Genomic DNA, 11491 nt, shown 5'->3' on the forward strand with positions numbered 1-11491 from the left:
GCAATCAGATATCTAAAACGAAAGTTAGATCAGAGCACTGAAGAGCACTGAACTACTCTGATCTTTGCCTAATGGTGGTGTATGTGAGGACAAAAATGTCAGACACTGACGGCTCAGGGAGATGAAACAATCTTTAACCTTGCCGCCCTTTTTGCAAGTAATAGCAAAACAAAAAAGCAGGTAATTGTCTTGTGGTTTTGCAGAGATAGGATGTCATACTTTATTGAAGTTCTATGTAGGTAGCACTTTTGTTAACGCAAAAATAGTGCAAATGTTGGATGCTAGGATAGGATAATACTATAATCTGTAACCTGTGGGCAGTTTTCAGTTCACTGGGTGGAGTTGTTGAGTAGAAACATCTTTGTATTAATTACGTCTTGTAATCAGTAGTGACCATTTACTTGCAAATCATGCTTTACCCCAAAAAACCTTCTGAATACTAATACCATGTATTTATGCCTGTCCACTAACTGGCTGAGGGAATACCCAGCAACATGCCTTAATTTGAGAAATGCTGGCTCTAATAGATCATGACATTTTGGAAGTTTTAAGGGTCAGTAGTCACCATTTTGTAATTGTCTTATTATGGCACCCTGTGCTTGTTCCGAAAATGTAGTTACAGCACATGTTAGATTTATGATACATTACATTTTGTTTGATTGGTGTGCCATAATGAGTTTAAAGCTCCCCAGCACAGTATAATGCTTAAACAAATTAGTTTTTCTCCTCAGCTGCAACTTTGACCTGTCTCTGATTTTCCCACCTGAGTTCTTCATCCAACAAGGTGAATCAGGTGGCTGCAATCTAGGCAAATCTCAGAAGTGTTGATGAGATAGACACATTGACAGAAGCACTCGTGGCATGAAACAGGATGTAGCACACCTGTGGCTGTGCTGCAAACAACAAAAATGTTTGAGAGGTTTAAAGACTGTTTTGTCAGCACACCTGCCAGTATTTGAGTTGTTAGTGACAGACAGCTTTGCACCCTTACAACCATGTACATGGAAACACATGCGTCACCAAACAAACCAAAAGCACTCTTATATATAAATAAACTAGGCTCACACTTGATTTTGACTTTGTTTCTTTGCTGTGATGCAACAGATGTGTTTTGTTTGTTAATTTGGATATTAAAGGAAGTTTTAGTATGCAACTTTATTAAGTACATCAACAATGATGAGATTCCAGCGTATTTGATGTAATTGCTGTTTTCTCCTAAACGCCACTCAGTCTTTATGCCACAGTTTTATCACCTGTCTGCATGCACACTGAAGGACGAGCGTATCCTCTTTCAGTAACTCCTGCTGATCACCCTTCAGCAAGATGACGGAAAGAAACAGAGACGCCAGGTAGAGCTTGTGAAATTTGGCTTGCACGAACACAGAGAAGCAGACAGGTTTGCAGTGATGCGTGCACTTTAGGCTAACTGACAAACAGGGGTGTATAGAGGACTTACTGTAAACTGGCTACAGAGAGACAGGACATCAGTCAAGCATAAAGACAACTTGGAGCCACAAGAATAAGATAAACCAACACTCATTCCATTGTTGCTCCTTTTTGTTTTTTTTTGTTAATGCTCTGTATGTTCAGTGAAGCCAAGCTGAAACAAAGAACATATGTGTATTTTAAAATACCGTATAGCAACCAGGAAAGGGAAGGGTGTATTTGTAACCACCCACCAAAGCAAAGCTTGTATTGTTTTCACCTTGTGTGTCTGTGTGTCATCTCGACAAAGTCTGGCCCTGGAGGGGCAAAGAAGGACAAAGAGGGTTTTGAGCACTTTGGCAGATGTTTTTATGTCGGTCTGTCCAGATAGAGTTTGTCAACACAATAACAGCGCTAGTTATGCAAAGCCCAAATTTTACAGCTGTGGTTTCAAAGGAAGTTAAAGTCTGAAGATGGATCTGGTCTGAGATATGAGTACTGAGTAAAGCCCCGAGCACTCAGGCCTAGTGACGGGTTGGCAACCAATGGTCGCTAGGGAAAAATGTGTATTCCAACACACCAACCGCAAATGGAAAATAAGCTAGCAAATGAAAATTTTTATTTCGGTCATTTAGCAATTACCGGACATCGCAAGGATTTCGGGTTGCTACTAGGTCACTATCTAAACCTGGGTGACTGGGGCTTAACTTGGTATGAACTACTTCCACTGCGAGTGCCTGCCAGTCTGCAAACATGCTGGTTATAAGTCGTTTAACTGGAGGAGGTGAAGACGGGACTGTTGCTGTTACAAATGCATACCTAATCCAATAGTAATTTTTAATATCAATTCGTTTTATTGAGTACCTACATTTTTTTTCACAGCCTTGTGGGACAGGCAACGATCCCATGGTCATCTTACCTTGGGTCAAACGCACTGAAACTGAAGAAAACACCAGCAAATTAACAGAAAAAAAGAAGTGATATAGAGGAGCCAACAATGAGCTGGAGCAGCTGCCTGTAACTACAGTATTATCTGAATAAAGCAATAAGAACACACATTAACGTGCATATTTTCCCCCTCACAGTACCGATGAATCCTCCACTTCCTTTTAAGTGTGTCTCAGTATAATCTTTCACACATTTCAATTTCTGCCATTTACAGAGTGTTTGTAGCATCATTATCTTCCCTAATCATTTCCGCTGTGTATTGCAAGGTTTTTCCAGCATTGTTCTATTTGCGGGTGTTTTCTTACGCTGCAATGTGTTTGACCTCTCAAGGCCACTGTAGTTTTTTTAAATTTTTTAAAATCATTTTATGTATATTAAAATATAATATTTTCCACAGTAGTTGAGGTCCAAGAGCTCACCGGTGTCACAGCTGGTGTATTCCCATCAAAAGATGGTCACTAATTACAAGTGTGTGTGTGGTGAGAATAGGGCCTGGAAAATCCAACAGCTTAACCTCCTGCATATTCCATCTCCCTTTCTATCTATCTATTTGTCTTTCAGAGTAGAGATTTCTTTGTCTGGAAAAGTCAACAGAGAGACGGCATTAGAGTCTGCCGATTGAACAAACTTTGAAAGAGCTCATAGTCACAGAAAACTTGTAATGCAGCAAAGTCATAGAGATTGTACCGTATCCTCTTACTGCAGAGCTCTTCAGCTGGTGAAATGAGAGCAACTCTTTCTTTCTTGTGTCGTATTAAAGGAACCAGAAAGGCAGGTTAATAGCACTTTTATTCGAAAGTTTTTCATTAAAACTTTTGCATCACATTTGTTTTGGTTGAGATGAACTGCAAAACATTTTTTCGTGCTAAATATTTCAACTTTAATGTTCTCAAAATCTGTCAGAATCAGTGGCTTCAAAACTTCTTAAATCATTTATGTCAGTTGCCATAAACATGTGGGACATATCAAGGCCTAAAAATATTTTATACTCTTTACAGTTTGTGTAAATACCAAGAGGATGAGTCTTTTCTTTTTAATTTTTCACAACCTTCATGTTTTTTTTTCTTTCTGCTAATTAAGACCTCTCATGAATGTGACATCATTTCTGGAAGATATGCCAAGTTTCATGTTAAAAACCTTCCACATGGGTATCTGGGTGCCCCAGAGGGAAAACGCTTATCTGGGGAAATGCTTTTTCTTTCCCAACTGTCATGTCTATGGCACAGCTGGTTGGTTCTACACACACAGAGACAGAGGCAGGCTGAGAAGTTACAGAAAGTAATCACGTGATGATCGCTGCACCAGAATTAAAAAAATAACTCGTGAATTCATCTTGCAGAAAAATTTAAGGGTCTGTGTTCACAGGCACTGGAATCTCTAATGACCTTGTTTGTTTAGGGGCTTTTTTTGAAAACAGCTTGTTTTTAGAAGGTTAAAAAGTATTTTGTTCAGTAGATCAAAATAATTAGGTTAGTCACAGTTAGGATTAGTTTCACCTCAGACGTGACAGGACAGTGTTTGTATTGTAAATGCCGCCACTTCTTGAGAAGTGATACAGACGAGCGCAGTCGTATTTCACAACTATTTTCAGCTGAAACTGTCGTGAGCGCAGCAGCAAAACAAAGCTGTACAGTGAGCATGTTTTTGCACAGAGGACTGTGAGTGCTGTCAACCCTGAACTTCACAGAATGTGCCTTGAAAATAGACACACAAACACAAAAAAACTGCTGTTCTGAGAACCTAACTTTGAATTTGCAAACAATCTTCCAAAAATGCGAGAGTACAAACCCTTCTCACTCACACTTGAGATTATGGTCAATTAACCTGTACGGGCACAGGAACGGCACGCAGACTCCACACAGAAGGCTCTCAATCAAACACGAAAATTGTTTTGCTGTGAGGTGACAGTGTTCACCGCGGCACCACTGTGATGCCCCTTCACACCGCCACACATATCATTTAACTATTCTGCAGAAGATTGATTGTCACTTGTATTCAACACTTGAGTCTGATTTGCTTCACATCGTGTCTGTCTGGTATCGACCCTGCCATGCATATTTTAAGATTGCTTCACCCAGCAGACAGCTTCACCCTGACAAAGTGCCCGCTTTGAGTCTCTATCGCTCTCCGTGAAATTATCCACAGCTGTGTTTTTATATCTGGTTTGCAAAAATCTGGATTTAAGTCATAGAAGAGGTTTTTTTTGTTTGTCACAAAGAACCTTCTCTTAGATAATCACAATTCTTTTGCCCTTTAAGATACTATTCTGTCTTTCAGACTCTACTCTTTCAGTATGCTGCTCATTTCTCCCATCCTCTCTTTTTTTGTCATTCTATTTTTCTTTTCATGTTGTACTCACTCTCCCGTTCCTTATTCCCACCATGCCCTTCTTTGTTTTATATTTGTCAGAAGTAAGAAATCCAGTTTTTGTGTAGCACCCAGGAAAGAAAAAAATCACTCCTTTGACAAGTGTTTCAAATCCAAGCTTTACTTTATTGTACTGGAGCAAATAATTTATGAAGAGTGCGTTTTTGCGTCCTCCTAGCCCCATTCCAATGAACTCGTGTGAATTAAAAGCCGCTACTGCTCCATGTTGTCCACCACAGTCTCTTTAAAATTGTTAGAACTGGCTACAGTAACAACTTGATGAGATAAAAGCACCATTTGTTGAAAGTGTCGTTTTCTTTATCAATTGGAACACATTGATTGGAGCACTCAAGAATACAACAAACCTCTTTAAGCTGAATAACACGAAATTGCTCTGTTCTCAACGTCAGTGCTGCAGTTACCCGTTGTTGGTCTAGATGACAGTAGATGATTGCCTCTCTGAGCTTCAGGAGGAGTAGTGTTTTTCCATTTCATATTTATTTAAAGGGGAAATTCTTGTTTAAAATGCTTCAGTTTGGGTTTAGGTTTTAGGTCATGGTCAAATTTTGTTGTGTTCCTCGGAGTAATGTCTCAGATCAGAAATACTAAGATCTGTAAAATAAAATATGACAAGCCAAAACCCCCCCCAAAAAACTCAGAAGGCCAAGAGTAAACAGGTTGTATGAGAACAAGACAGAGTCTGCATTCACACTCGTGACTCTCTGAGGTCATAAAGAAAACACACCTGTCATACAAATATGCCGATATTTATTTGACCTGATTGTGACAGTCGATGGAAAGTCAATGGACCAGTAAAGTCGGGTCACCCTAAGAAGTTTATCTAAGGTTCATCCAGACCTGCACTATGAATCACAAATGTCATGCTGGTGGAAAAAGAAACGAATTCCAACATCTAATTTTGAAATATTTCAGTGTATTTGTGAAAGATTTAAAGATTTGGTGTTTGCAGCTCTGGATACAAAGTCAGGGGATGACTGGAGCTACTAGGTTTCCTCACCTGGGTGCAACAAATGTATGTGGCAAGTTCATAGAAATCCATCTCTGAAAACTATATACACTCACCAGCCACTTCATTAGGTACACTTGTGCAACTGGTTCTTATATATTTCTACTCGAGGACTCAAAGCTCTTTATACAACATACCCCATTCATGCATTCATATAAGCCCTTTTTGTGCTTAAGTGCTTTCTGTCTAACATTTGCACACATTCACAGTATCATGCCCAAGGATATTTAGCATGCAGACTGGAGCAGCCAGGGAACGAAACACCAACCTTCCGATTAGTAGATGACCTGCTCTGCCTCCTGAGCAACAGCCACAGTTTATCCTTAATACAAATAGCTTATATCTAATCCAGCATCAGAAGGGGAAAAAGGTAAAAGAGAAAATTTTCAGTGAGTGGCAGATCTCTCAGAGAAAGGGTGGTATTGCTAAAGAGGAACAGAGAAAAATGGCTATACTTCTTCGAGCTGATATAACTCAGATAACCACTTGTTGCAAAACAAAGTAGGGGAAAGAGCATGTCTGAATACAACAGTTGAACCTTGAAGCAAATGGGCTATAGCAGCAACTAGAGATCGTTTGCTTCAAGGGTGCCATTGTTGTCAGCTAAGAAATGGAAATTGTTATACAGTTCACCTAGGCTCGCCAAAACTGACCAGTAGAAGGTTGGAAAAACAGCGTGTGGTCTTATCAGCCTTTATTTCTGCTGGGGTAGGGTCAGAATCTGCCAAAAACAGCAACAACCAAAGCATGCATCCATCCTGCTCTGTACCTGCAGTATGGCCAGGTGTTAGTGTAATGATGTAGGGGATATTTCCTCGGCACACTTTGGGCCCTTTAGTACCAATCGACCATCGTTTAAACACCACAGCCTACCTGACTGCTGTTTCTGATCATGTCCCTTCATGACCACAGTGTACCCATTTTCTGATGGCTGCTGCCAGCAGGATAACGTGTCATGTCACAAAGCTTCAAAATCATTTTAAACTGGTTTCATGTACATGACAGTGAGTTCGCTGTATTCAAATAGCCCCCATAGTCATCAGATGTCAGAAGAGCGCCTGTGAGATGTGATGGAATGAGAGATTTGCATCATAGATGTGAAGCTGACAAATCTGCAGCAACTGTGTGATGCTATCATGTCCATATGGACTAAAATCTCTGAGGAATGTTTCCAGTACCTGTAAGAATTAAGGCAGTCCTGGGGATAAAAGGCATATATAAAAAATGAAATGACGAAAATAATAATAATCACAACAGAATTTTAACCCAATTTTTGTGCAATAAAAAATTTGGTGAATCTGGTGGATGTTTGGGGTCCAGTTTTTAAAGCTGCCAATTACCACGATTTAAAAGTAAAACTTCAAGTGAACACAGCCAGAATATCAGTAACCATTTATTACATAATGATGTTACATTGACATTACAGTCAGTTTCCTCGTTAATGGTACCTTTTTTTCCCTTCTAAATAACATTTCCTATAATGTGCATCCATTTAAAATCTCACTGTCTTTGTTTCTCTGCTATCGAACAACACATCCAGATTGGAGAAACTGACTTAACATTGTTATTACTGATAGCACTGAAGGCCAAAGCTGTGGAAATCATGTGCATGTTGTAATTTCGCTTTAAGTGTCCAGAGACTAAAGAATTAACAGGGTGTCCTCATGGTGAGTTATGCTGTAATCCCCAAAGAGTCTTTATCCTCTGTGACTTTGTTGACTCATCTTGAGAATTGTACAAGTGACATTGTTGAGAGCTTTTAGCACTGAGAGAAGAAAAGTTTGTCCTACATTTCAAGGATATATTTCAAGGAGTTTTGTTGATTTATTTTATGACTTTATAGGTCATTTATTTGCTAATTTACGCCTTTGCTTGTTCATTCTCCCTCATGCTTTGGGTTTCCCTCAGTGTCTAGCCTATATACGGTTTAACATGTAGTGCATATGGAACACCAGATGCAAGTGAATCTGTGATTATGTTAATGGGTTTATCCTGTTTTCTGTTTTTTAGCACTACGACAGATGAAACGTTTATGTATATCTGTGTGCGTGCGCCTTCTTTAGGGCTGTACAGGGCTGTGATGACAAGGATGATGCATCCTATCCCCATTAGTGTTAGCCCAGATCTGTCAGAGCCTTGTTGGGTTACTGCCTGGCAAAATCTCAACCCTGAGGAACAATTTGATGGGCCAAACACACACTCACATACACATACACATTTAGGAATGCGTTTTCCAAGATAAAACACACACACACGCAGCAGTCTTTTGAAAATCTTATCAGAACACAGTGTCAGTCTCACATTCACAAAACCATAACACATGAAGACACCGAGCGTTACTGCGGTTTGTTGTACGCTTTTTCTCATACGTTCGTTTTGATCACAGTCACACACATACAACCGTCATTTTGGCTGTCCCTTGTCTTACCTCTGTCGGAAAACAATAGGCAGCTCAGCCAGCTGACAAGTGTTTATTTCTGCTTTTCCACCAAGTCTCCTGGTGCTGCCGTGACCCGAGCACACTTAAAGACTGTTAACCGAGATAAGTTATTATGCAGCACAGGAGTCTGCTCATTATAATAGTGTTTGCCACAGTGGAGATCAATGGGAGGGAGTTGCGTGAATTGAGGCTGATTAATGCTACTGGAAGCAAAACGTGTTCATCATTCAACTAATTTCACTGCATGCACAATTTTTTTCCTTCAAATCAAATCATTTCCTAACGGCAACTGTCTTTCCTCTGAGAAATGATTTATCACCTCGTAGATCTTCTTTGATGTGCATCTTCTTTTCATTTTATCTCGCTCAGTAACAACACTTTATTTAGTTGTTTCAGTACCTGCTGGGCTGTCCTTGCAGCGCTCCCTCAGCTGTAGCTAAATTCAAGGCTGTCCTACATTTTCCTTGTGTTGTGAAGCTGCTGTCGAGTGGGAGCTTTGACAAGAGATAACAGCCCTCTGTTCTCTCTTTTATGGACTTTTAATGTAGCTTCTAATTAATATCTCTGTCATTAATTTACCATGACACATGGCCTCCCTCCACCCACCCAACCAGCCAGCCAGCCAGTTAGCTTCAAGCCCCCAAGCTCCGTTTAGTCTCCAAGCACCGAACTGCTGGGAGTGGAGCTTTAGATGGGAGTGTACAATCAGAAAACCCACATTTAGTTTTACTGCCTTTCAGCATGAACTTATTTAATTCCTTTTTTTCCCTTTGTGTCGGTCTCGTTCATTCTGTCTTTTCCCTCCTGTCTGCTATCCTTCTTGGATCAGAGTTTGGTACATTTAGGGTAACATCAATAAATGCACTTTAGTTGGCTACAGAACTGCTGTTCTCATTCTGTGCTCTCCATCCATTTCACACATTATAGCTATTTTCTCTGTGATGGGTGTTGATAAAGTGTCTCCCCATTACGCCCGCTCACATAGGTGGATTATCGTTGAGTCTGAGTTTCTGATGGGATAATGATGACGATGATGATGATGGTAGTTCAGTGATGGTTGCCCTTGGTTCTGTATAGTTTTCTACAGAGTCTGCAGAGAAAAAAGGCTCCAGTGTTAACCTAAGAATTAGCACAGAAAGTAATAAACTTTATGAAACTAAAGGCAAACTTGGACTGTTCATGTATCTTAGTTTGATATTCCAGCTTCACAGATGAAAAATGCATCATTTAATGTATAAAAAAAACAAAAGCTGCTCTAACTTTCGTGATCCATCATTAACGTGACTTCACTCCTGAGTCTATAACAGGAGCCAGAGGCATTGTTAGACATAAAGATCTACTGTGGCACAGGCTCCCCATTACTCAAATCACACATTTCTTTCTTGAATGTCTGCAGTGTGCTAACCTCACGTCAGTGTGCTGTATGAGCTTCCCCTGGGTGACCCGCTGTTTGTGACATTACACTACACCTGTCTGCTGGTAAAAGCAAAAATGTAGACAAATGAATCGAAATGTTTTTAGCTCTAAAAGTCACACCATGCATATGCAAATGTTTCTTGAACAGGACTAATTTCATTAAACTATCACATGATTGCATTCATGGTGTTTCACATCTATATTACTTGATATTTTTTGTTTTATGAAATGGAAAAAAAAACCATTGTTAAAGAATAAACTGAAAAAAGAGTATTTGCTTTATTTAATTCTAATATAGAAAGCGGATGATGGTTTATATGCTTGACAGTGTAGAAGAAGCAGTGTCCTGTATTATTGAGTCGTGTGTAGTTTTGTACTACGGTTGGTGACACGGTGACAGAAGTCTACAAGTTTTAAAAGTAAGCCAACAGAATGGAGACAGAGTGATGGGTTTTCCCTGTGCAAGATGGTGGACAGCTTTTTTTCTTCTGTGTATTTTTAAACAACTGATGGATAAGACTTAAAAGATGGTGCATACTGGTCAGAGACCAGTAATAATTAATGAAGGCTTTTATAGAAAGCGCAAGAAGCCAGCTCGAGAAATCTGCGTCATGCCTCTTACCTATGTGCTTTCATCGCCGCTGCTTCTCCTCATCGCTGCTGCTTTTGTATATTTCTGAACTTTTCTTGCTTTTTCGATTGTTTCCTCCCATAAATGTCATGCCTCTCTGCTTGTCTCTAACCTCGTTTCTCTCTCTGTCTCTCCAGGTTCAGGAAAATGTCTTCGTTGAGTTTAACCACCAGCAACTGCTTGATTTGTACAACAAGGTTTGTTTCGTTATGTTTCGTGTGTGTGTCTGTGCCACTTTCATGCCACATCATCTTCGTGTTTTTGTGCCAAGTATCCATGTTGCATTTTGCACTCCTTCATACTTCGATCTTTTTAAATATCTCTTTCAGACTTCCTCTCCTTCTTTGTGTCATTCTTTTGTGCACACATTCGCTCCAAAAACTCATCATTTCCCCTCTTTCTTTCAGCTCGAAATCGTCCAAGGACAGCTGGATTCCCTGACATGATGCCTTTTGGACTTTGTACAGCCACACACACACACAGACACACTCAAGCACACGAACTATATGTTAATGGTGTTTTTGCTGACAGCCATGCAGCTGTTAGAGGCCTAGCAATTAAATTTTGTGCTCTGATTTATTTGAGAAATATGTCAAGTTTGAAGAAATGAGTTCCCTTTTGAACTCCTTTTTGCACTCATTACTCAGAGCCTGGATTTTATAGCGGGAAATTACCCCAAATTCATCAGTATGAGTTGTACTTGAACAAGTTTGTTTAATAATGTTTTCTCCACCCTCTAGTAAATTAATGCTTGCTTTCCTTATACATTCCTTATAACAAGATGTAGATGATGAAAATGTGCCAACAGACATTTAGCTTCAAGTTTCCTTTGTACTCTCAGAAAAAAAAAAAAAAAAAAAAAGGAAATTAAATGTCAAAATGTCTTTTGAACTACAACAAATACATTGTGTAGCTTGAAGAATGAACTACTCTCCATGCCATTCTAATAAAATCTGAAGTGGAGGTGAAATCCATCCAAGCTGTTGTTATTTAGTGAAGGCTCATTATTTCTCATTAAGACCAACCTGGACTGCTGGTTCAACAGATGGGAGTTCTGGGAGGCACAGCAGACCTCCAGCGTGATTGTGTGTATGAGACTGTGTGCACAATTGTGTGTCTGTGAGAACATGGGTGTATGACTGTGTCCTTGTTTGTGCATCTGCCCTTTTGTGTATGTGTGTATGTGCATAATTTCCTCACGTCCACACTGAACCAAAGCTTGAGAAGTTCCCTAATT

At 39.8% G+C, this 11491-nt stretch overlaps 1 protein-coding gene across 1 annotated transcript in view; it reads left to right on the plus strand.

The window, feature by feature from the left end:
• commd10 (COMM domain containing 10) overlaps positions 1–11239 on the plus strand; it is a 64803-nt gene extending 53564 nt beyond the window's left edge. Inside the window, exons 6-7 of the mRNA XM_040050342.1 lie at positions 10392–10451; positions 10662–11239. Coding sequence (XP_039906276.1) covers positions 10392–10451; positions 10662–10700 — 99 coding nt within the window. The 3' untranslated portion in view covers positions 10701–11239. The remainder of the gene's footprint in view (positions 1–10391; positions 10452–10661) is intronic.
• Positions 11240–11491: the final 252 nt, after the last annotated feature.

This window comes from Simochromis diagramma, unplaced genomic scaffold (assembly GCF_900408965.1).
Source record: "Simochromis diagramma unplaced genomic scaffold, fSimDia1.1 OVJJ01000131.1, whole genome shotgun sequence".
NCBI classification, from domain to species: domain Eukaryota; kingdom Metazoa; phylum Chordata; class Actinopteri; order Cichliformes; family Cichlidae; genus Simochromis; species Simochromis diagramma.